Consider the following 25,714-nt stretch of genomic DNA (forward strand, 5'->3'; position numbering starts at 1 on the left):
TCGCTCTTGTTACCCAGGCTGGAGTGCAATGGCGCGATCTCGGCTCACCACAACCTCCGCCTCCTGGGCTCAGGCAATTCTCCTGCCTCAGCCTCCTGAGTAGCTGGGATTACAGGCACGTGCCACCATGCCCAGCTAATTTTTTTTGCACTTTTAGTAGAGACGGGGTTTCACCATGTTGACCAGGATGGTCTCGATCTCTCGACCTCGTGATCCACCCGCCTCGGCCTCCCAAAGTGCTGGGATTACAGGCTTGAGCCACCGCGCCTGGCTACCTTTGGTGTCTTTTTGCGAAGGATGACTAATGAAAGAAAGTAAAAATGGCAAATTAATGAATTTTGTTGTTTGTGGCTTAATTTTTTTTTCTTTTACCAATACTGAGTTTAAAAGCAAAATTAACAGTTCTGTTAGAGAGTTAGTAAATAGAAGTATGTTCCCAAAACTTGCTTTTTATACTAGGGAGCAGGCTTACCAGTGACCCATGGTTGTACCGTTAGGCTAATTAAGTGCCTTACTTAAATTAGCAAAAAAAAATCAGCGTTATTTTTTGCTTGTTCTGATAGAAGAATGGAACCTACACTAAAATGCATTAATCTGCTAATTGTTCTTCCCTGTTGAGACAATCAGTTAGTCCTGAGTTTTTGTTTTTTTTTTTTTATAGCAAGTCCTGAGTTTTTAACCATGACTCAAAAAAATTCCTCTCATTTCTACAATTACCTCTTTTAAAATTTAAGACATATTTAAAAATCCTTTTAGCATACAAGGCAGGGCGCGGTGGCTCACGTCGGTAATCCCAGCACTGTGGGAGGCCGAGGTGGGCGGATCACCTGAGGTCAGGAGTTCCAAGACCAGCCTGGCCAACATGGAGAGACCCTATCTCTTAAAATAAATAAATAAATAGAAATGTTGCCATACAAAGCATACTACTAAATGCACACATTTTTAACTGTAACATTTTCTTGGCAATTTTTGCTGAATTACGTAAAACACTGAGCCAGACCAATATGGATTATTATTGATAAATAAATGATCATTGTTTTCCCCTTACTGTTACAAACTACTGGAAAAGTGTAAATCTGAAGACATTGTAGACTTGAAACACTAGAGAGACTAAATGGTAGTTTGGCTTTTTTAGGGAGAGTGCAGAAGCAGTATCCTTTGAGGCTCTAGTTTATCCCCCTACAAGATACAGTGTTAACCTACATTGGAATCTTTTTGTTTGTAAATGCAGAAATGATTCTGAGCCTCTAGGATACCAGTATTCAAGACAGACATGTTTTAGAACTGCCATCTAGAACAGTTGTAACCTGTGTTTGTATCATAGCGTGTCTTTGTCTTGGCGCTTTAATGCTGTCCTTTCTTACAATGATATTCCTTCCTGTCTTTTTTTCTCCCTCTGCTTCTTTCCCTTTTCTCTACTTTTTCTGCCTTCTGTTCTATCTCCCAGATCTGAAAGATTTTCAGAACAATAAGCATAGGTACTTGCTAGCCTCTGAGAATCAACGCCCTGGCCATTTTTCCACAGCATCCATGGGGTCTCTCACTTCATCCCCATCTTCCTGCTCACTCAGTAGTCAGGTGGGCTTGACGTCTGTGACCAGTATTCAAGAGAGGATCATGTCTACACCTGGAGGAGAGGAAGCTATTGAACGTCTAAAGGTAAGTAATAGTTCAGACTGAATATAAGGTATTCTGTATAGTAGTTCCACAAAGAAGAACCAGGAGTAAAAATCACTAAGATTTCGACTCAGCATATGGAGAACTCTTGACTCTTAGAGGTGTCCTGAAAATTGAATTTTCTACTTTGTAAGTTAATTTCTTTTCACTGGAGTGCTTGAGTCTGACATGGCCAAGCAGAGATGGGAGATGGTAGAGGTACATGGGTAGTACATAGGCTGGCCATGCAGAGTAACCAGATTTGAACATTAATTCTGGGGCAGTTTATCAAGTCACAGTGAAATTGTTTTGTTAGAGATTTATTTGGAAACATTTGGTTTCATTTGAAGATGGAATTCTGTATAGAGCCATGCTTCTGTTAATAAAGTTTGAACATTTGAGTAGCTGTTCCAGGTTTATTCAGATACATATTAAATTATATCATCTAGAAATTCACAGAAAACCTTGATACCTTATGATTACTGTACAGAAAGGTTATCTCCTCTGCTGGTACTCATGGGGTCACACGGCCATAGATTACTGGCCTGTGGCTCCCAGCTTTGCTGTTGGAGGTTTTTTGCAATCTGTTGCTGGCTCTGTCACATTCAATCTTGTATCTCTCTATGAATATGAAAGTCAAGAGCAGCAGAGCCTTTTAACTTGTAGCTGCTTCTCTTCCTCCTCAATTAATTCAGTGCACAGATAGTTGTCACTTGCAATGCTGAAAGCTGTGTGGGAACCCTACTACCCATCAGATGACTGTGACATGTGACATCATCATCTGCTTTGAAGCAAATATTTTTTCTTCCCTTGCTTGTCACCTCCAGGAAGTTAGTTTGATCCATACCTTTTTGCCATTGTGTTCAAGAGTGCTAGGGTAGGGGACAAAGGGAGGACAAGGAACACTTTTAGTCTGGGAAGTTGCAGTCATGCTGCTAGCCAGTGGTCCTCCTCACATTCACTCAATATTCCCCTTGAGTGCCACTCATGCAAGAATGATTGAGAACAGTGACACATTGATACATTTAACAGGTAAAAGGCTTCTGAAAAACTTGACAGTAAAGGTGAATTAAGCTTGATAACTGAAAATGTCAGATGCTTTCATTTTAATTTTCATGTGAGGCTGAAAAATATTTTATATGAAGAAAGAGGTTCTGCTTTTTCTTTCTTAGTCAGCCTACCTTTTCCCTTGACATTTTACTTACTTCAAAAGTACACTGTGGGTCGGGCATGATGGCTCACACCTGGAGACCGAGTACTTTGGGAGGCTGAGGCAGGGGGATCATTTTAGTCCAGGAGTTTAAGGCTGCAGTGAGCTATGATTGCACTGCTGCACTTTAGCCTCAGTGACAGAGTGAGACTATCTAAAAGAAAAAATGCCTTAGAAACAAAAATAAGGTTGGGTGTGGTAGCTCACGCCTGTAATCCGAGCACTTTGGGAGGCCAAGGTGGGTGGATCATCTGAGGTCAAGAGTTTGAGACCAGCCTGGCCAACATAGTGAAACCCCATTTCTACTAAAAATATAAAAATTAAGCCAGGTGCAGTGGCTTATACCTGTAATCTCACACTTTGGGAGGCTGAGGCGGAAAGATCACTTGAGTTCAGGAGTTCGAGATCAGCCTGGCCAACATGGTGTAACCCCATCTCTACTAAAAATATGAAAATTAGCCAGGCATGGTGGCGCACACCTGTAGTCCCACCTACTTGGAGGCTGAGGCACAAGAATTGCTTGAACCTGGGAGGTGGAGGGTGCAAGATGTGGAGATGGTGCCATTGCACTCCAGCCTCGGTGGCAGAGTGAGACTCTGTCTCAAAAAATAAATAAATAAAAATGAAAAAATTAGCCAAGCCTAGTGGCATACACCTATAGTCCCAGCCACTCGGGAGGTTGAAGTAGGAGAATTGCTTGAACCCGTGAGGCAGAGGTTACAGTGAGCTGAGATCACACCACTGCACTCCAGCCAGAGTGAGACTCCATCTCAAAAAACAAAACAAAACAAAACAAAAATAATATTCTTGTTTCTTCCTTTGGAACATGTAAGTGGAAAGTGAGTGAAGTTCTGTAATACCTAGCAAAGGGAGAGGGAGTGAGAAATCTTTCCATTAAATGTTGCAGGCTGCAGGGTAATTTTTACTGTTGGTAAAATTGACTTTGAAATTTTACTAAAGACCTTAGTGAAGAGGAGTGGTAAGGCTCCATTCACACATTTTCTCACACTATGTGTCAGTGACCATTTTGCTTTGTTAGGCTCTTTTCAGAGCCGGAGTGAGAAATAGGGAGCTCTATGGGAATGAGAAATAAAACTCCCACTCACTAAGTCCTTAATATAAAATGTTCTTTTTCTTTCGGGATTTTAAATCTATTTGTTTATTAAAGTCTTAGCGCATACGTATGAGATTACCCTTCCCTTGACATTTATCTTGCTCTAAAGGAGAAATCAAGGACATTTTTCTTGATGTAAAGGAGACGTTTCTACCTAACTGCCAGTGGACCAATTGAAAATAATGTCACATGTTAGGAGTCAAGACATTAACCAGACTCTTTTTTTTTTTTTTTTTTTTTTTGAGATGGAGTTTCGCTCTTGTTACCCAGGCTGGAGTGCAATGGCGCGATCTCGGCTCACCGCAACCTCCGCCTCCTGGGTTCAGGCAATTCTCCTGTCTCAGCCTCCTGAGTAGCTGGGATTACAGGCACGTGCCACCATGCCCAGCTAATTTTTTTGGTATTTTTACTAGAGACGGGGTTTCACCATGTTGACCAGGATGGTCTCGATCTCTCGACCTCGTGATCCACCGGCCTCGGCCTCCCAAAGTGCTGGGATTACAGACGTGAGCCACCGCGCCTGGCCAACCAGACTCTTTAAGAATCAGGTTATCCAGTGTCCTCCAAATCATTTCTAGGGAATGAGACTGTCATTATTCAGGGAACTGTTCCTTCAACTTCCCTATGTCCCACTAAAGCAAAACAAAACAAAACTATATTACTTCAATCAGAAAACAAATTTCTGTTTTAATTCTTCCTTACACCAAAATAAACTAACTCTTTTATCTTCCTTCTGAAGAAAACAGCTTTCTTAGGGTTTCGTATTGTCTTGAGTTTTCAATGCAGTGTTGTAGTTCACTGAAGCATAAGCGCCTTAGTTCTGCTCTTATTTTGTGAATGGTGAGAATTCCTTTTGGGCCGACCTGCATTTTAATGCTGCAGGCAGATAGCATCTTTCATTCACAGCACCAGGGGCAGTGGTTATACAATAGAAATGCTTGAGAATATCTAGGAACTGGGTTCCTAAGGCATGGTGCTGCAGGAGAAAAATATTATAATGAAAAACAGCAACAGAGGGGGTTAAATCATTTCCTAACATTTTATTTCCCTTTGTTTCTTTTTGACTTTAAAAAAGGTCAGTTGATTGGATACTCTTTTCATACACGATGCCCCTGTGGCTTTTTTCACTCAATAGCCTTTTTCCATATATTAGGTACTTAGGTCACATCGTTGTAAATACTTCTTTTTTTTTTCTTTTCTTTTGAGTCAGAGTCTTGCTCTGTCACCCAGCCTGGAGTGTATTGTAGTGGTGGGATCTCCACTCACTGCAGCCTCCAACTCTCGGGTTCAAGTGATACTTCTGCATCAGCCTCCCAGGTAGCTGGGATTACAGATGTGTACCACTACACCTGGCTACTTTTTGTATTTTTAGTAGAGACTGGGTTTCGCCATGTTGGCCAGGCTGATCTTGAACTCCTGACCACAGGTGATCCACCCTCCTCAGCCTCCCAAAGTGCTGGGATTACAGGGTGAGCCACCCCACCCAGCCCATTATAAATATCTTAATCTCTCTATAAACCTCCCTGGCTTCTGTCATAGAGAGACAAGTGATGTGTGATTGCCTCAGTTTGATGTTGCAACTCAAACTGAAATTTGAGTTGAAATCAATCGTTTATTTGGTTTCCTTTCTAATAAAGTTTTATTTTTGAGATGGAATCTGGCTCTGTCGCCCAGGCTGGAGTGCAGTGGCATGATCTTGGCTCACTGCAACCTGTGCCTCCTACCACGCCTGGCTAGTTTTTATATTTTTAGTAGAGACAGGGGTTCGCCATGTTGGCCAGGCTAGTCTCAAACTTCTGACCTCAGGTGCCTTGGCCTCCCAAAGTGCTGGGATTACAGGTGTGAGCCACCATACCCAGTCTTCCTGTCTAATAAGGTTTTAAACATGCAGCTGTAGCCACAGCTTTGGTGTTTATTAGTCTGGTGTCACAGTCAGTACTGTGAGTGCCATTGCTTAGGCTTAGCCTATAAATACCCACAAATATCCATTACAGAAGCAGGCAAGGGCAGATGCTGTGCTAAGCAGCCCAAGGGCCACACTTGGAACCCACTTAAGAAGCATGCTGTGTTCAGTGCAGTAAAACCTTGGCAATTCAATGGCTTCAACAAATGTTCTGTGTAGTAAGTGTTTTTCACAGAAATATTTCTGGCTTGTCCTGGTGATTTCTCTGCTATCTTAACTGAGTCATCAAGAAGAGATTAAATTGTTTAGCTGTGTGAACATAGTTTATTAACCAGTGTTGTACAGATAGCTAGAGATGCCGACAAACATGATTTGAGACTAAAGTGAATGACACCTGAGCCCAGCATTCTTAAGAGCTAAAGAAGAGTTCCTGGTGTCCCTCTGTTTTTTGGAATTTTTTTTCCAAGAAAGGAAGGAGGATTAAAGATTTATCTCCTAAAACCCTCGTTTCTGAACCATGAACCCACATTTCAAGTTTATCTTACATTAGGCTCCTAGAGTGGGATATGGGAAGCCCTGGACACCAGCATGCCTGCCTGCCACCAGAATGAGTTGATGCTCCTGAGTTGAATGCTGTCCTGCATTTGGCTTCCCTATTTTATTTATACTAATTTTGTTACTCAGGCTGGAACAGACTATCTTTCACTTATTCTTAATTTAGGGTGAGCTGTTTCATATAATATTTACTTGAAAGCCTATCGATCCTGCTTTATTTGAAGAAAGAACAGTGAGTCAGCAAATAGCTCTAGACTGGCTCAGTGAGTGGTATGGCCTCACTTAGCTTCTGTGGTCTGCTTTATTCTTTTGAGATGGAGTCTTTCCCTGTCACCCAGGCTGGAATGCAGTGGCGCCATCTTGGCAACCTCCGCCTCCCAGGCTCAATCGATTCTCCTGCCTCAGCCTCCCAAGTAGCTGGGACTACAGGCACATGCCACTGAGCCCGGCTCATTTTTGTATTTTTAGTAGAAACGGGTTTTGCCATGTTAGCCAGCTGGTCTTGAACTCCTGTCTCTGATCCAGTTTTATCTCTAGAATGGTTCCAGAATAAATGATTTCACAGGCTTTTTTCAGCCCTGAAGTTGTACTAATGTGACTCACAGTTATTTTCTGTAAGTTTTCCTCAAAGTTTTTAAAAACAGCTTTCTAGCAACCTAAAAATTACAGCTGGAAACTGCAATAAAAATAAAAGTTGTACCTTACTCATTACATTTCTTTTCTACAAAGACGTCATGTTCTGATTTACCCTTAAGGTGGTAAGGAAATTAGATAAGTCATATTAGAGTTGGCTGCAAAATGCTAAGAGGATTCCTGGACAGTAATTTTGCTTTCTTAGAGTGAGTTCTACAGTTGCTCCAAAATAGGATAGCTTTCATATGGCCAGATAATCCTCTGCTCTGAAATAATCTTTTTCTGAAAGTAGTCAACTAGGAGTGGTTATTTTAAAAATATCCCATATGTCAGTTTGTATTCTATAACCAACAATGATTCGTGGGCCACACCATAATAAGTACTAGTCAGGATACTTTGGTTAGATTGGATGCATCCCATTGTCCTGTTTGTTGAAGGTTTTCACTTTGAGAAGATTGTATAGATTTCTACCCAGCTACCTTTATTTAATAGGCCTTAAATTTATGTAGGTTATATCGTCAGCAAGGAAAAAAACAGTCATATGTAAAAGCATTTTTTTTTTATTTTAAAAGAGGGACTCACTCTCCCTCAAGCTGGAGTGTAGTGGTGCAGTCAAAGCTCACTTATGCAGAAGCATTTAGCACCACTCTTAGTGGTTGTTCAATAACATTTGTGGCGCTTTATAGATAAACTGTTGAAAACTTGGTCCTTGGCCTTTTCACTCCTTGTGGAATTGTGTGGATTTGTCTTGCTTTCTGGCCCTCTAGCATGACACTGGTTCTCCACTTGGGGAGCGGCACATGCGCTGCATGGTAATCATTTCTACTGAGGACTGTGTAGAGATGCTATTCAGGTAGCTGTGTTAGCCTTTTAGCCTGTGCGTGTTCTGAAGGCTAATGAGAGTCATTTTAGGTGGTTTTTGTCACCCTCCCACCCCCAACTGCAGACTTGTTCTAGCTTCTCCCACTTTGTAACTCTTTTCTGAAAAACTACCTCCTACATGGCTGCCTTGATGTAAACCTTACTGATGCCCAGGTTCCTTCTTTTATCTGTTTTGTTCTTTGCCTAACTTTGCTGGTTGTTGTTGTTCTTCATCTTTCTTTTTTATTTTTTTTTTAATTTTAAATCATGCTGTCCTATTTGTTTCACCAAACTCGTATACTAGTTTGCTTTTGCAGCTGCTACCTTGAGTCTTTACTCTTGCCTTTTTAATGAGTTCCCTTGCCTTTGGTATGTTTTTTATTTTGAGGTGACATCCAATCACATAATAGTCTGGAAGTCCAAGAGATCCAGAAAGTCAAACGCCAGACAACTTAGGGTTTATTGTATTACTCACAGTCCCTTTCTGTGTAGATATTTTGAGATCCTAGAGGCTTCCTTAGTGACCTGTTATATGAGTCATACATTGAACTCTTTGATGAACTATAACATTTTCCTTGTTAATCACTGCTAGCATCATTACAGCCATTTAATTATCATCATCTGACTTTCTAACTTCGTCTCTATGACTGGCATTTTCACCTGCTTTTGCATGTGCTTATCCCTGTTTTTGGTACTCCTTTTCCTTCCATTTTTTAACTAGTTAATTCCTACTTGTCCTTCATTTCTCTGTCTGGGCCTCACTCACCTTGATTCACCCATGTTATAGAGACCTATGAATACTCTAATTCTAGCTCTTGGTACACTGTTCCTTTTTTTTTTTTTTTGAGACGGAGTTTCGCTCTTGTTACCCAGGCTGGAGTGCAATGGCGTGATCTTGGCTCACCGCAACCTCCGCCTCCTGGGTTCAAGCAATTCTCCTGCCTCAGCCTCCTGAGTAGCTGGGATTACAGGCACTCGCCACCATGCCCAGCTAATTTTTTGTATTTTTAGTAGAAACGGGGTTTCACCATGTTGACCAGGATGGTCTCGATCTCTTGACCTCGTGATCCACCCACCTCGGCCTCCCAAAGTGCTGAGATTACAGGCTTGAGCCACTGCGCCCGGCCCTTTTATTTTTTATTTTTTTGGAGACAGAGTCTTGCTCTGTTACCCAGGCTGGAGTGCAGTGGTGCAATCTCGGCTCACTGCAGCCTCCGCCTCCCAGGTTCAAGCAATTCTTCTGCCTCAGCCTCCTGAGTAGCTAGGACTACAGGTGCCCGTCATCACGGCCGGCTAATTTTGTGTATTTTTAGTAGAAACAGGGTTTCACCATATTGGCCAGGCTGGTCTCGAACTCCTGACTCTGTGATCCAACCCCCTCAGCCTCCCAAAGTGGTGGGATTACAGGCATGAGCTACCACGCCCAGCCAGTACACTGTTCTCTTATCTCCTACTGTAGCCATACTCAATCCTCAGACACTACTCTAGCAACACAATTCTTTTTTTTTTTTTTTTTGAGACGGAGTTTCCCTCTTGTTACCCAGGCTGGAGTGCAATGGCGCGATCTCGGCTCACCACAACCTCCGCCTCCTGGGTTCAAGCAATTCTCCTGCCTCAGCCTCCTGAGTAGCTGGGATTACAGGCACACGTCACCATGCCCAGCTAATTTTTGTATTTTTAGTAGAGACAGGATTTCACCGTGTTGACCAGGATGGTCTCGATCTCTTGACCTCGTGATCTACCCACTTCGGCCTCCCAAAGTGCTGGGATTACAGGCGTGAGGGACCGCGCCCGGCCCAACACAATTTTTCTTAGAAAACTCCAGGTACTTTCCTATTCCACATGCTCACATGGCAGCTTCTGCTCTTCTTTGGTCTCTGCTCACGTGTCACTGAGTCAGTGAGGCCTGTCCTGACAACCTCATTTCAAATTGCTTCCTCACCTACCCTTCCCTGTCCGTTCTTTCCCTTTGTTGCTTTAGTTTTCTCCAGAGCACTTGCCACTATTTGACATACTGTATACTTACTGATTGAAATGGATTATCATGGCTGGGCACGGTGGCTCATGCCTATAATCCCAGCACTTTGGGAGGTCGAGGCAGGTGGATCGCCTGAAATCAGGAGTTCAAGGCCAGCCTAACCAATAATGGTGAAGCCCCATCTTTACTAAAAAGACAAAAACTTGCGGGTCGTAGTGGTGCGCACCTGCAGTCCCAGCTACTCAGGAGGCTGAGCAGAAGAATTGCTTGAACCTGGGAGGTGGAAGTTGCAATGAGCCAGGATCGTGCCACTGCACTCCAGCCTGGGCAACAGAATGAGAATCCGTCTCAAATAAAATATAAAATAAAATAAATCAGTCTCCTTACTACGATGTAAATCTTATGAAGTAAGAGATTTTGTTCTCTGCCATATCCATAGGTGCCTTGAACAAGGGTTGATATGTAATGGGGTTATATATAATTATTGAATGAATAAATCTTCAGTTACTTGTTTCTCTCCCCAGTATATACTAACCTCCTTGAGAACAGGAAACATGTTTTGGTTCTTATTTTATTTATTTCTTATTATCTTTTAAATTTTACTTTATGTCGAGGATACATGTGCAGAATGTACAGGTTTGTTACATAGGTATATGTGCCATGGTGGTTTGATGCACCTATCAACTCATCATCTAGGTTTTAAGCCCCGTATACATTAGGTTCTTACATTTATGTAAGTGTAAACAATCAGCAAGTGATTGGTAAATTGTCACGTCAGTGGCTGTGTGCCCTCAGATGAGATTTATTAATAAATCTTTCTGTTTTTACTGTTGTGTTGTGTTCAGGAGATTATCATGTTATGGCAAAATTGTAGTGAAACAAAAGCAGTAAATACCTTTGGGGACTTTATTCTTTTATAGAAGCAATTGTTAGAAAAAGTATCTTGCATTTTGGAATGTTAATATTATCCTTCCTTCTCTAACACACATACATACAGACAGACTCACTATTAAGGTGTTTGTTTGGTTTTTTTTTGAGACAGAGTCTTGCTCTGTCACCCAGGCGGGAGTGTAGTGGTGTGATCTTGGCTCACTGCAACCTCTGCCACCTGGTTCAAGAAATTCTTCTGCTGCAGCTTCCCAAGTAGCTGGCACTACAGGCACCCACCACCACGCCCGGCTAATTTTTTTGGTAGTTTTAATAGAGAGGGGTTTTCACTATGTTAGTCAGGCTGGTCTCGAACTCCTGACCTCATGATCTGCCCACTTCGGCCTCGCAAAGTGTTGGGATTACAGGCCTGAGCCACCACGCTCGGCCTATTAAGGTATTTTTATTAAGACTTGGAGGATTTATGTTTGGGGTTGATATAGTTTTAGGTTTATCTTTATGATTCTTATCTTACGTACTAATAAAAATCTCATCACATTTAATTCTGCCCTCAAAGGGCATAATTTGCTTCTTGCTTTTCTAGCATAGTATGTTAAATTATAAGGCTCTTTGCCCTTTTAACTATGTACTTCCTTCCTTAGGAATCAGAGAAGATCATTGCTGAGTTGAATGAAACCTGGGAAGAGAAGCTTCGTAAAACAGAGGCCATCAGAATGGAGAGGTCAGGCAGGGGGTTAAAATCTGGAAATGTTTCTAAGTTTTCTAGGGAATGTGGATTACTTTATAGTAAGAAAAGATAAAATAGAAATTAAAATCAAAGAATCTGCCCTTCTAAAACACAAAACAAAACAAAAAACATGGTCAGGGATTTATGGCCAGTTGAATTTATGCTTATAATATGTAATATGACTCCAGGGAGTCACGTGTTTAATAGTTGTCATACTGGCCGGGCGCGGTGGCTCAAGCCTGTAATCCCAGCACTTTGGGAGGCCGAGGCAGGTGGATCACAAGGTCAAGAGATCGAGACCATCCTGGTCAACATGGTGAAACCCCGTCTCTACTAAAAATACAAAAAAAATTAGCTGGGCATGGTGGCGCGTGCCTGTAATCCCAGCTACTCAGGAGGCTGAGGCAGGAGAATTGCCTGAACCCAGGAGGCGGAGGTTGCGGTGAGCCGAGATCGCGCCATTGCACTCCAGCCTGGGTAACAAGAGTGAAATTCTGTCTCAAAAAAAAAAAAAATAGTTGTCATACTACATGTTGCTAGGGATCCATAAAAAATGGAACATATGGCTGGGCATGGTGGCTCACGCCTGTAATCCCAGCACTTTGGGAGGCCAAGGCGGGTGGATCACAAGGTCAAGAGATCGAGACCATCCTGGTCAACATGGTGAAACCCCGTCTCTATTAAAAATAAAAAAATTAGCTGGGCATGGTGGCACGTGCCTGTAATCCCAGCTACTCAGGAGGCTGAGGCAGGAGAATTGCTTGAACGCAGGAGGCGGAGGTTGCGGTGAGCCGAGACCGCGCCATTGCACTCCAGCCTGGATAACAAGAGCGAAACTCCGTCTCAAAAAAAAAAAAGGAACATATTGGCCAGGCCTAGTGGCTCACACCTGTAATCCAAGCACTTTGAGAGGTCAAGGTGGGAGGAATGCTTGAGGCCAAGAGTTCAAGACCAGCCTGGGCAATATAGTGGGACCCCGTCTCTACAAAATATTCAGAAAATTAGGCCAGGTGCTGTAATCCCAGCACTTTGGGAGACCAAGGTGGGCGGATAATCTGAGGCCTGGAGTTCAAGACCAGTCTGGCCAACACTGGTAAAAACCCCCATCTCTACTAAAAATACAAAACTTAGCTGAATGTGGTGGCAGGCACCTGTAATCTTAGCTACTCAGGAGGCTGAGGCTGGAGAATCACTTGAACTCAGGAGGCAGACATTGCAGTGAGCTGAGATTGTGCCACTGCTCTCAAGCATGGGTGACAGAACAAGACTATTAAAAAAAAAAAAAAAAAAGTACCTCAGCATGATGATGGGTGCCTGTAATCCCAGGTACTCATGAGGCAAGAGAATTGGACCCAGGAAGCAGAGGTTACAGTGAGCCAAGATCATGGCACTGTACTACTCCAGCCTGGGTGACAGAGTGAAGCTCCATCTCAAATAAACAAAAAACAAAAATGTTAAAAAATAAGCTGGGTATGGTGGCTTATGCATGTAGTCCCAGCTGCTTTGGAGGCTGAGGCAGGAGGATTGCTTCAGCCCTGAAAGTCAAGGCTGTAGTGAGCTGTGAATTCACCTCTGCACTTTAACCTGGTGGACAGAGTAAGACCCTGTCTTAAAAATAATAATAAAAGGAAATAGGCCGGTCGTGGTAGCTCACACCTGTAATCCTAGCACTTTGGGAGGCCAAGGTGGGTGGATCACCTGAGGCCAGGAGTTCAAAACCAGCCTGGCCATCATGGTGAAACCCCATCTTAAAAAATAAATAAATAAATAAATAAAAGGAAATAGGAGCATATTGAGCGATAGAGTAGGCTTTTCTTGATAAAGGCTGACATCCAAATAGCTATTCTGATTATTGTCTTTCAAAGGTGCCTTCTCTAGACCTTCTTTCTTAAAGAGGTGAAGGAGTTTAGGTTGAAAACTTTTTTTTTTTTGAGATGGAGTCTCACTCTGTTGCCCAGGCTAGAATGCAAGAGCACAATCTTGGCTCACTACAACCTCCACCACCCAGGCTCAAGTGATTCTTCTGCCCCAGCCTCCTGAGTATTACAGGCATCTGGAATTACAGGCGCCTGCCACCACACCCAGCTAATTTTTGTATTTTTAGTAGAGATGGGGTTTCATTATGTTGGCCAAGCTGGTCTCGAGCACCTGACCTCAAGTGATCCACCTGCCTCAGCGTCCCAAAGTGCTGGCTTACAGGCATGAGCCACCACACCCAGCCTGGCTGCAAACTTTAAAAATCCCTTTTCTGTCCTAATATCTATGACTTCTCTACCCTGAAGGTGAGCACAACCCACCTTCTTTTGCTATTAGAATAGACTACATTTGAAAAAGCCAGTTTCTGTTTTTCTTCCTCATGAAGATGAGGCAGAAGTTACTAATAATTTAGTGATATAGTAAATGTAACAAACAGAATTTTGTTACTTATTACAGCAATTTTAAGCTAAATTATTGAAACAGGTGGGCAAGGGAACATAGCATTTGAGAAAATCACATTTATAGACTATACTCCACGTATCAAAATTACTTTCTGATTGCTTTCTTAGATTTTGAAGAAATGTTTCTTCAGGTTGAATTTATAACTTAAGGAATAGCCTCTTCTTTTTTAATATTAATATACATATTATGAATTATTGGCTGTCTCCAAAGTTGGTTGAGACAAAGTTCTTCTTTGAGTGAATATGACTAACAAAGCAAGATTTAATTTATTTTGAATGTGATGTTGCTTTTAGAAATAACTTCTCATTAATGATGAGATAAGCACATTATTTTACGTTTGCATTATTGACTTTAAATATGGCCAGTTGTTTTTGGTTTGCAGGCTTTATTTTCCAATCCTTATTAGACTGATTTAATTGACATTTTGGTGTTGGTATTCTGATATACCTGTTTTTTTCCCAGAGAGGCTTTGTTGGCTGAGATGGGAGTTGCCATTCGGGAAGATGGAGGAACCCTCGGGGTTTTCTCACCTAAAAAGGTAGGAAACAATGTTATGAAACCTAATCAGACAGAGACACTTTTTGTTTGTCTTTGTTACTGGGGCACTTCTTATCTTTCAGGACTTACCCTCTTCCCCCTTTTATGATCTTGATACTTGGCTTAATTTCAGATATTTCTGATTTCTTCTTAGAGTATGGTCTTGTAGTATAAAGGCAACCTATCTCTAAAATGCCTATCATGTTTACTATTTACAAAAGAAAAAACCTAAGGCAGTATATCTGTAACTTTTGGCCATGATTCAGTATGTTCAGTCATCTTTATTTGTTGCTTTCTCTTAATTCCCCAGCCTAACCTAGCGTATTTTGCCTCAGTTTTGGCTACTCTTTGATGTAGATTTTCTCACAGAAGTCATCTACCCTGCTTTATAACTTTTTGGAACCTATTTCAAGCTTGAAGTTCAGGTTTGTGTAGAATAATACTGCTTCCGTCTGCTTCTGCAATTTGTATTGTAGACATCCATTGTACTGAGTAAAGAAATTCCTGTCCCTATCCTTCTAGACTCCTCTGCTTCCTTCTTAGGTTGTTTTTAAATAAGTGACTCCAATAGTTACCTTCCTACTTATAGAACCATTAAGTAGTTAGGAACTTTTTTGCCAATTAAAGTAGTATTGTTTTGTTTGTTTGTTTGTTTGCAAAATAACTTATTGTTGGATACTGGAAAATGATTATCAAATGGTAATTTTGTGTGCTTATGTATCAGAGAACAGGAGAACATATATTGATGTACAAAGCATGTATTTTATGCCACTAATAAGTGGTCCTTTATTTTAAGTGACCTCAGATTGGCTATTGGAGACTTAAACATCTTTATGCATAGGTTCTGATGATGGCCTCTATAAGTTAGGATACAAGGGGTGGTGAGTTTTGAATTGGTACTTTTATGTGATATGAAATATTCCTGTGGTTTTTGCTACAGTTATTCTGGTTAAATTTTTCTGTCCTGGTCATATAATTTTTTTTTTTCCAAATTCTAATGTGTTATTTTTAACAGCAAAGATTTATGTAAAGACATTTGCATATTGTAGAATAGAGCAATAAGTATTTTATATGTTTATGTTATGAAAGGTTAGTGTTTTTCAGTTTTAATAGTTGGTTTTTTTTTTTCAGTAAGACATATTTATTCAGACGTGTTACTTATGATTGTATAGATTTTAGCAGTTACAGTTTTGGTGGGTTTTTTTGTGTTTTTTGTGAGACCAAGTCTCTCTCTGTCACCGCGGCTGGAGTAGAGTGGTGTAATCTCAGCTCACTGCAACCTCCGCCTCCCAGGTTCAAGCGATTCTTCTGCCTCAGCCTCCCGAGTAGCTGGGACTACAGGTGCAAGCCACCATGCCCAGCTAATTTTTGTATTTTTAATAGATACGGGGTCTCACCATGTTGGCCAGGATGGTCTTGATCTCTTGACTTCATGATCTGCCCGCCTTGGCCTACCAAAGTGCTGGAATTACAGGCATGAGCCACCATGCCCAGCCGGAAAATTTTTACTGTAACAACTTGTCAAAATATGGCATTTAACATGAATCATAAATAACTTGAACAAGTGTTGAGATCTCAACTGCGTTGAATTCCAAAGTGAGATCTCTGTTTCCAAAGCTTTTTCTGTAATTTTACCCATCTTTCTACACTTCTTCATGAAAAGAAGAGTTATACCATGACCACATCCAAACTCAGTCTTAGGATTTGTTTCTGAGCTTCCATTTTTCAAATCATGATGTGCTTTAAAGAACACTACCCACAAAGGGCTTTGACGTTCTTAAACCAGTCAAGTTCTTTAACTACAAGGTGGATGCTAGTTGAGAAGATGTGGAGGTTTTTTCCAAATTTCTCTTTAACCATCTTTTATAGTCCCTTTTCTTACCCCCCTTATCTGACTCTTTTTTCATTCTTCCACACTTGCTGGCACTCTCTTGAGTAGATTTTGGCCCCAAGACCATGTGACTTATTTTTGGATTCCAGTGGGGTATTTTCACCAAAGAAGGTTGGTTTTTTTAAAAAAAGAATTTAGAAATACTAGAGTTAAATGAAGAGGATTGTTAGAGGACGTTTATATTATCGAATGTCAGTAATTTTAATTTTTTCTTTAAGGTAAAGACTAATAAACTAAAGGCAATAACTGGGACCATAGAATAACTGATAAAAATTACACTGCAAAGTGGCAGGGGGTGTATGGGGACATTAATTATTCCATTCAGCTAATTGGCCTGTCCTAATTTTTTCCTTGTGTTTTGACTTTATCGAAAATTGGCTCTTGTTTGTTTTATCCCAGAACTCATGTTTTAAAATAGAATGCCAGGTGAAGTGGCTCACATCTGTAATGCCAACACTTTGGGAGTCTGAGGAGGGTGGATCACTTGAGTTCAGGAGTTTGAGACCAGCCTAGCCAACATGGTGAACCCCTGTCTCCACTAAAAATACAAAAATTAGCCAGGTGTGGTGGCGGGCACCTGTAATTCCAGCTACTTGGAGGCGGAGACAGGAGAATCGCTTGAACCTGGGAGGTAGAGGTTGCAGTGAGCCAAGATCATGCCACTGCACTCCAGCCTGGGCGACAGAGCAAGACTCTGTCTCAAATCATTAATTAATTACATTTAATATAATAGAATGCGTTGGTTCAGTATGGGGATACCTGAAGAGAGTATTTTCTCTTTATTGTGGAACTGCAACTAGAGATAAAAGGAAATCCCTCTCTAAGCTCTGTGGATAGTTGAAGGAGCCTGGCCTCCTATAGGCCCCTGTTGTTACCACAGCTCTCTCATGGTGCCCTGCTCCAAATTGATCATCTGTAACCTTTTTCAGACCCCACATCTTGTTAACCTCAATGAAGACCCTCTAATGTCTGAGTGCCTGCTTTATTACATCAAAGATGGAATTACAAGGTACATTTCTTTCTTGTTTTGGTCACTTCATGTTTTTTTCCCCCCTCTTAGATAATTCAGTAACTAAAGAGGTGTTGAAAATTTTAATGTAATGATTTGCTGTATTTTTTGTCTGAAATAGTTAGAAACTATCCTCTTTTTCCAAATAATGTGTTTTTGCCAATGGAACCAGTTAACATGTAGTTTTTCTCTGAAGATCCTAAATAAATTTTTTTCCTTTAACAACTTACATACATTACTTAGGGATTTTATTTCACTCATGTCTTGTTATAATGCTGTATGAGTTACATTGGGTTTCAGTGTTCCTTATTTCTTATTCTGATATAGAGAAGTTGATCATATATGAGGATATAATTTGTAGTTGAAAGCTTCTGATGCAAAAAGGCAATACCTTTTTTGTACGTACCAAAGGATTTTCTTTGAGAGAAAGAGGTTCATTGTTTGTAGTGCTTTCTGTGTCTGAATTTCCCTGGGAAACACTTTCTCTTGTGTTCAGGGTTGGCCAGGCAGATGCTGAGCGGCGCCAGGACATAGTACTAAGCGGGGCTCACATTAAAGAAGAGCATTGTATCTTCCGGAGTGAGAGAAGCAACAGCGGTGAAGGTGAGCATCCTGGCTGGAGCTTCAACAACAACTTTTTCGTTTTATATTATAAGTCCTTAAGACTTTGTGTTCTCTATCAGTAGTACTTTCTTATACAACCTAATTCTGAAAAATGGAGAGACCTGGACTGCTTGTGAATGCAGAGATGGACAGGGCTACTTTACATGAAAATAGCTTGGACAAAAGAAGCCCTTTTATTACTGCCAAGAACTGAGCAGGATATAGGCAATTAGGCTTGGTCTTGAATGTTAATTATTTAATAGAAAAGTAAGAAAATAACAAATATCCTGGACAATAGGAGACTTGAAAGATATTAAGTCTTAACATAGTAGAATTAATTTTTATCTAAAAGGGAAGAAAAAGTCTTGATTTTTGCCTGGGTTATTAACAAAACAGCAACAATCTAATAATATTTTTGTGTTATATAGTTTACTCATTCCTTTATGAAAATACTGGCTTTTTGGCTGGGTGTGGTGGCTCATGCCTGTAATCCTAGCACTTTGGGAGACTGAGGCGGGCAGAGCACAAGGTCAGATGTTCGAGACCAGCCTGGGCAACATGGTGAAACCCCATCTCTACTAAAAATACAAAAAAATTAGCTGGGTGTGGTGGTGACCTACTCAGGCAGCTGAGGCAGGAGAATTGCCTTGTCCCCATGGAACCCGGGAGGCTGAGGTTGCAGTGAGCCAAGATTGCACCACTGCACTCCAGCCTGGGTGACAGAGTGAGACTCCATCTCAAAAAAAAAAAAAAAAGCTTTTCAATCTTAAGTTTCTGGTTATTACCTGTGTCTCATCCTTAACAATTTCTGACGGTTTTGAGTTGTATTGACTGAACTGTCAGAGATCGCCAAAACTAATATTTTCTGTCATCTTAGGTTAATCACATAGAGTTAAATGATAGCCTCTTCTGTTGGGACTAGTTCTAGTACCCCAAAGTGAACTACTGTATAGACACTTTAGCCACTTGATTGCAGGGATTTATTCTACTTACCACAAATCCTGATAAGCAACTGCTTTCCATTGTTTGATTCCAGTGGTTTGTGATAATAACATTTAGTTTGTGTTCCTCTTAGTTATTGTGACCTTAGAGCCCTGTGAGCGCTCAGAAACCTACGTAAATGGCAAGAGGGTGTCCCAGCCTGTTCAGCTGCGCTCAGGTGAGACTGGGAGAGGTTTGCCGTCTTCAGCAATGTGCACATGACTTGTGTGATAACTCTAATTTTTGGCTGTTTAAAGGCTGAAGTACTAGCATTAGGATTTTTGTTCTTATAAAAACAACGGCTCTGAAAGCTGTCTTCACATTAGGGAGGGTGAGTTTATTAAATAGATACTATATATTTAAAAAATTACTTCTTAACCTTATTTTTCTATTTTGGAAACCCTGTTTTTCTGTTTCTAGGAAACCGTATCATCATGGGTAAAAACCATGTTTTCCGTTTTAACCACCCGGAACAAGCACGAGCTGAACGAGAGAAGACTCCTTCTGCTGAGACCCCCTCTGAGCCTGTGGACTGGACATTTGCCCAGAGAGAGCTTCTGGAAAAACAAGGAATTGATATGAAACAAGAGATGGAGAAAAGGTAATGCGCAATTCCGCAGCCCACGTGACTATCTCTTCTTTTAAACACTTAACACTAATAGCATTTTCAAATAATAGTTCGGTGACTTCACAGTTTATTCTTTTTTGCTCTTTTTTTTTTTTTAACTTCTAGGCTACAGGAAATGGAGATCTTATACAAAAAGGAGAAGGAAGAAGCAGATCTTCTTTTGGAGCAGCAGAGACTGGTAGGAGTCCTGAATCCGCTAAACTGTTGGGAAAAGGGCAGCTTGCTCCCATGCTTTCCGTGTTCCACAGAGCACCACTCACCCAAAATGATACCAGCACTATTCTTTCATTTCCTTAATGGAGAATGAACTTAAATGTCCTGGTAGCCTTACCCTGAAAAATAGTCCATAGAGGTACTCTTTTGGGCTTTTTATGACTTAAAGCCAAATCTTTACTTCTATTACAACCAAATACTTTTTAAGGAAATAGAGCTTTTCTGGTAGCCTTTACCTCTTGATAGTGGTTTTGGAATTTGCATCAGTGATGGTTCTTTTAATGATAATTACTCTGAATATTGAATTGGTGGGAGTTTGCCTTGGTTTTGTTTCTGATCACTTGATAGTACTAATTCTCTGCTCTTGGGCTGACTTTGGGATTGTTCTTACGCTGGGCAGTTTTTTTTTTTTTGAAAGTTAAGCTGTGTCCAGATGTGTTGCTGCACAGTTGCATGTGTTACTCCTTTCCTGTTCCCCTGCATGGAGTCTGAATTCTCAACCAGGTTCTCAGTGGCATGTGTGGTAGTGGTCGGAGCAGAGGCTGCATACCCAGCACAGGCAGGACAGAAGGCCTGCTTCCTTTGAGGGAGGGAGGATTTGGGTGAGCAGCTAGAAAGTCTGTTTAAGGTCCCAGCTATTGATGTAATACTAATGGTTTCAGCATTTTATAATGGTAATGGATTTCCCAGATTTGATAGAAACTGAATCTCATGAATAAATAAGTTGATCCATTAGTTAGATTTTTTTAAAGCCAACCAATTTTGGTTAACAAAGCTGTGGTTATAAGACCTTCTCAGCATTCATTTGATATGTAAGAATAAAGTATAACTAACCTTTGGATACTGTGGATGCAGTTTAGGAAGTTCTCATTTTTTAAGATTCATTCGTATCTTTTATTTAAGATAAGGCTTCTTTCCTTAGTATAAAATACAGCATGTAAATTACAGTCTGATAGTCATGGTCTGTGTTTTGGAGAAGAAGGGGCTAGTGCTATATGGGCCAGAAAAGCGAAGGACTTGAGCAGAAGCAACCTTTTCCAGGGCACCTCATTCTCAGACATGGGCATGGATTAAACCAGTTAGTTTGTTATCTTGCAAATTCTAGTAAAACCCTAAAAAGAATGGATTGTAAGAATAAATCAAGGGTTTGGGGCAAGATAATAGTGTTACTGACAGAGGCGCTTTAGGAGGCCTTTTTAGCATTAAGTTTTTCATGAAAATGGAAAGTACTAGCTACAATGTGATTAGTGGCTTAAAAGGTTTGTGACACACAGAGAAATCTTTTATCTTAATAATGTAGTACATTCTAATAACATGCCTCTGATGGTCTGTGAGAGATCAAATGAGGACAGGTGTAATTAAGCTCTATTATTAACGATAATGCCTTGTATTTGTATAGTGCTTTATAATTTACAGAGAGCATTAACATCCTTCAATTTATTTGATCCTCAAAACAACCCTCTTTGGTAGGTGTATATATAAGTAAAATGTGTAATATTACCTCCAGTTTATAGTTGAGGAAACCAAAACTTGGCTGGGTGCGGTGGCTCACGCCTGTAATCCCAGCACTTTTGGGAAGCCAAGGTGAATGGATCACCTGAGGTCAGGTGTTAGAGACTAGCCTGGCGAACATGGTGAAACCCCATCTCTATCCCAGCTACTCAGGAGGCTGAAGCAGGAGAATCGCTTGAACCAGAGGTGGAGGTTGCAGTGAGCCGATACTGCGCCATTGCACTCCAGTCTGGGCAACAAGAGCATAACTCTGTCTCAAAAAAAAAAAAAAAAATTAGAAACTGATTGAGTAGGTCTGGGTTGGGACCCGAGCATGCATTTCCAACAAGCTTCTAGGTGATGCCAGTGATCCTGGACCTGGGACCTCACTTAGAGTAACTAGGCACGGCAGAATAAGGATGCCTGATGCTGTCCATAACCAAGAGTTGGTGATCATTATGTGCCCTAAAATAAAGATGGCCACTAAATAAAGAGAAAGTGAATGTCTGAGACATATTTAGTTTCTAGGTGACATACATAGCCTGCAGATAATCAGATTCTCATTGTTATTTGCTCTTTGTATGTGAAAGGAAGCCAGGATTTCTAGAGCAACTCCTTAAAGCAAGGAAGTTGCTTTCCTCTCAAAAGTCTGTCTGTTCCTCTTCCATTTCTTGACTTAAGGGAGGACCTGATTTCCAACACTTTAACCTGAAGAACATCTACTAGTAGTAATACTGAAAGGAAAATGTATTTTTATTATCCTGTATTGGTCAATTAACAGATATATTTGTAATGCACCCTGTGAATAAATATTGAGAGAATACAAAGCAATTATTACTCGGCAAATATTTATTTAATATTTACCATATGTAATCATTTTTTGCATACTCTAAGCATTAAACAATGGAATTCAAGCTCATGAGTTTTCTGATAGTTCCCAGATGCATCACATTATTACGGTGCTGAGCATTCCCTTCCAGTTAGTGCTCCGTGATACACCTGGTCCTATCTGTGCTTGCATTTTACACAGTTTTGGGATCTTCCCTCTTATTTGCATAAGTTCCTTGCAGAGTCTCTTTAGGAGACCTGCTTTGCATCTGGCATTTAATGAAAGCCGACGGATCATTTTGTGACATGTGAATTGACCAGACCTCAGTAGCTTTCCAGCTTCTTAGTGAATGAATCTAAATATTATAAAAATTCGGCCAGGCACAGTGGCTCACGCCTGTAATCCTAGCACTTTGGGAGGCCAAGGCAGAAAGATCACTTGAGGTCAGGAGTTGGAGACCAGCCTGGCCAACATAGTGAAACCTCGTCTCTACTAAAAATACAAAATTAGGCATTGTGGTACGTGCTTATGATCTCAGCTACTTGGGAGGCTGAGACAGGAGAATTGCTTGAACCTTGGAGGCGGAGGTTGCAGTGAGCCAAGATCAAGCCATTGCACTACAGCCTGGGTGATAAAGCGAGACTCTGTGTCAAAAAAAAAATAATAAAATAAATAAATAAACATTATAAAACATTATTTTTTTGACATGAAGATAGGATTTATATCACATAAACTTTGCATATAGTTTTTAGTATCACTGTCAATATTCGACAGGGTGACATGTTTGAACTATAAAGAAGACATATTCTACAGAGTCAAAATGGCAGTATTTTAAAAAGAAAGAAAATGATGGCTGCTTCATTTAACTTGAGTTGAGTTCTTTTGGATTTATGTAGACTCACATGTATTTTAGAATTTAAAGATAAATTTTGTCTCTCAAGCATGATATTAAAACAATGTTCAGAATACTTGTCATTTCCTGAATTAGGTAATATTCATTTCACTCTTAAGCAGTTTGGAGAGGAAAAGAAAAACAGCCAGAAAAAAGATGATAGTTGTTAGTCATGTGGGAAGAATCAAAGAGAATTTATTTATGTTCTGTAAAACTCAGTTTATACATGTTTGAAAAAAATCCTCTTCAGGAGTCAGACAAACTTTTTCCTCTAATATTTATTAATGTCATCTTTATCACTTAAAATTAACCATTCTCATTTTTAAAACTAAAAATGAAAAATCAGTATAGAATATGTATAAATTTAGCTTTACTGCTTTTTCAACTTTTTTCCCTTTTTTTAAACATCTGTTACAGCAAGCTTTTTTTTTCTCTATTCTTTTTTTTTTCCTTTTTTTTAATCAAGAAATGCTGAGTGTATGATAGAATACAGCAAGCTTTACTGCTTTTTGTTGCTAAGTTATCAAATACATGAGAGTTATAATGGGCACAGTACTCATTTGTAGGTCAATAGAACTATATAAATCAGTGGCAACAGTTTGAAATTCAGAGGCCAAATTATTATGATTATTGTTGAAAGTTACTTTTTGGTTCCTTAGAAAGTGGCTATCCAGGCAAATCTTTAGTTTAGTTTAACCAGATGTGGTGATGTGTGCCTGTAGTCCCAGCAAAGGCAGGAGGATCACTTGAGTTCAGGTATTTGAGACCAGTTTGGGTCCCTGTCTCAAAAAACAAAGCAAGCAAACAAAAACGACAACAAACTTTGGTCTAGAAGGCAAGGTACTATTTGTCAGTTCCAGTTCCTTTAAAAAGCAAACAAACCCCTCTAGAAATATTTTTTGTAACCACAGTGAGTAAAAAGAGACTGTTAAGTAACGATATATTGTCGTTTACTAGACTATCTTAAACTACTCATCTATGAGTTGAGTTTTGTTGTTTTTTTAAGTGAAAGCAAGTTTATTTAAAAAGTAAAGAAATAGGCTGGGTGTGGTGGCTCATGCCTGTAATCCCGCACTTGGGGAGGCTGAGGCGGGTGGATCACCTGAGGTCAGTCACCTCAGCCAGGCCAACATGGTGAAACCCTGTCTCTACTAAAAATAAAAAAATTAACTGGATGTGATGGCAGGTACCTGTAATCCCAACTACTTGGGGAGCTGAGGCAGGAGAATCTCTTCAACCCAGGAGGCGGAGGTTGCAGTGAGCTGAGATTGCACCACTGCATTCCAGCCTGGGCAACAGAGCAAGAGTCTTTTTTTTTTTTTAAAAAAAAAAAGCAAAGGAATAAAAAGTGGTTACCCCAGAGGCAGAGCAGCCAAGTATTTTCTTTTCCCAGTAATTTTTATCTCTTGAATATAACTTCTTTCTAATCCCACTTATTATTTGGAATTCTAAATTCAACATTGCTTTCATAGGGATTCATGTTGTCAAATTTTGCTTGTATTAGTTAAGAACTATTGGTTCTTATCCAAACAGCCCTTGAAATTACATTGTTGTGAAGTCAGGCTGCTGATTTAGGGCTAAGTAAGGTTTTTTGAAAAAGAGGGAAGGGTGCAAAGACACCTGGAAAGACGGTTAAAGATACCTTTTAAAGTGGATCAGTTTTATGTGACCAGAGTATAATCTTTGTGTTTTATGTGTTTATTGAAAGAGTTGTCACTTAAAGTGATATTCTTCAAATAGCTAAAAATGTCCTAGGTTTTCTAGATAGAAAACATCTCTAAGTTGTACTTACTAAAATATGACTTGGGGAATTTTAAATTATATTCGGGAAGTATATTTGCCCAGCTTAATTTTTGTTGGTAATTTATTTCTCAAAATTTTGGAGGTGAGATATTTATTGATTTGTATGTGTGAAAAACAAAACACACCCACTATGAGGATCTTTAAAAAAAAATGCTTCCTTGTTATCCAGATAACAAACTTTAATTGTACAATTAAAATGGATACATTTAACATGACAAAAAAGTAGCAAATCCTCTGCTGATGGAAAGATGATTTTCAAACCCTCTTGTCTTACAGAAAAATACCATTTGATTGATTAAGAACTTACATGGTCTGCTCATATGGATTTTTAGCGTTTTTAACATCATCCCTGTTTGATTGCTTCTTTTTCTACATTCTCATCTTCTAACTTTTTTCTAGGGCTGCTCTTTTTAGTAAAGCTAAACAAAACTTGGCGTCCTACAGCCTTACTAACCTTTGTTAATCCGCCTGCTCGTCACATCTTTCTATGGCATCTGTGCTCACTCATGGGGGAAAGAGATTCTGGAAGAAGCAACAGCAATAACCAAGGCAAATGTGGGGGAAGTGTCTGCATGAGTTGTTAGCATGATGTGTGGGGCCTAGGTTTTACTTCATTTTCTTTAGATAGTGGGATTGTTAAGTCATGCCATTTGAATAATCTTGTGTGACCATAGGGTGAGAGACTCATCCCTGTTGTCAATCCTTCTAAGAAATTTGGTGGCAAATTTCATCACTTAAGCCGGAAAGTGGAAATTTGGATTAGGGACACCAAATAAACATATCTTTATATTAATAGAAATGTACATAGGTATATATCTTAATAGATTTCCACATTGAGGGGTGTTTTTTTTTGTTTTGTTTTTTAGTCTTTTT

The 25,714-nt window shown here is 40.2% G+C and overlaps 1 protein-coding gene across 15 annotated transcripts in view; it reads left to right on the forward strand.

Moving 5' to 3' along the window:
- KIF1B (kinesin family member 1B) overlaps positions 1-25,714 on the forward strand; it is a 183,698-nt gene that overhangs the window by 76,729 nt on the left and 81,255 nt on the right. For 8 of the 15 annotated variants that reach the window (XM_039473787.2, XM_039473788.2, XM_039473789.2 and 5 more), the window contains 8 exons: positions 1,526-1,659; positions 11,440-11,519; positions 14,427-14,502; positions 17,322-17,401; positions 17,898-18,004; positions 19,080-19,163; positions 19,406-19,586; positions 19,719-19,791. In XM_039473787.2, the coding sequence (XP_039329721.1) occupies positions 1,526-1,659; positions 11,440-11,519; positions 14,427-14,502; positions 17,322-17,401; positions 17,898-18,004; positions 19,080-19,163; positions 19,406-19,586; positions 19,719-19,791 (815 nt within the window). Of the gene's footprint in view, positions 1-1,447; positions 1,660-11,439; positions 11,520-14,426; positions 14,503-17,321; positions 17,402-17,897; positions 18,005-19,079; positions 19,164-19,405; positions 19,587-19,718; positions 19,792-25,714 lie in introns of all 15 variants that reach the window. The other 7 variants (XM_039473782.2, XM_039473784.2, XM_039473793.2 and 4 more) reach the window with 1 other exon arrangement.

The sequence above is a fragment of the Saimiri boliviensis genome, chromosome 11 (assembly GCF_048565385.1).
Source record: "Saimiri boliviensis isolate mSaiBol1 chromosome 11, mSaiBol1.pri, whole genome shotgun sequence".
In the NCBI taxonomy this organism is placed as follows: domain Eukaryota; kingdom Metazoa; phylum Chordata; class Mammalia; order Primates; family Cebidae; genus Saimiri; species Saimiri boliviensis.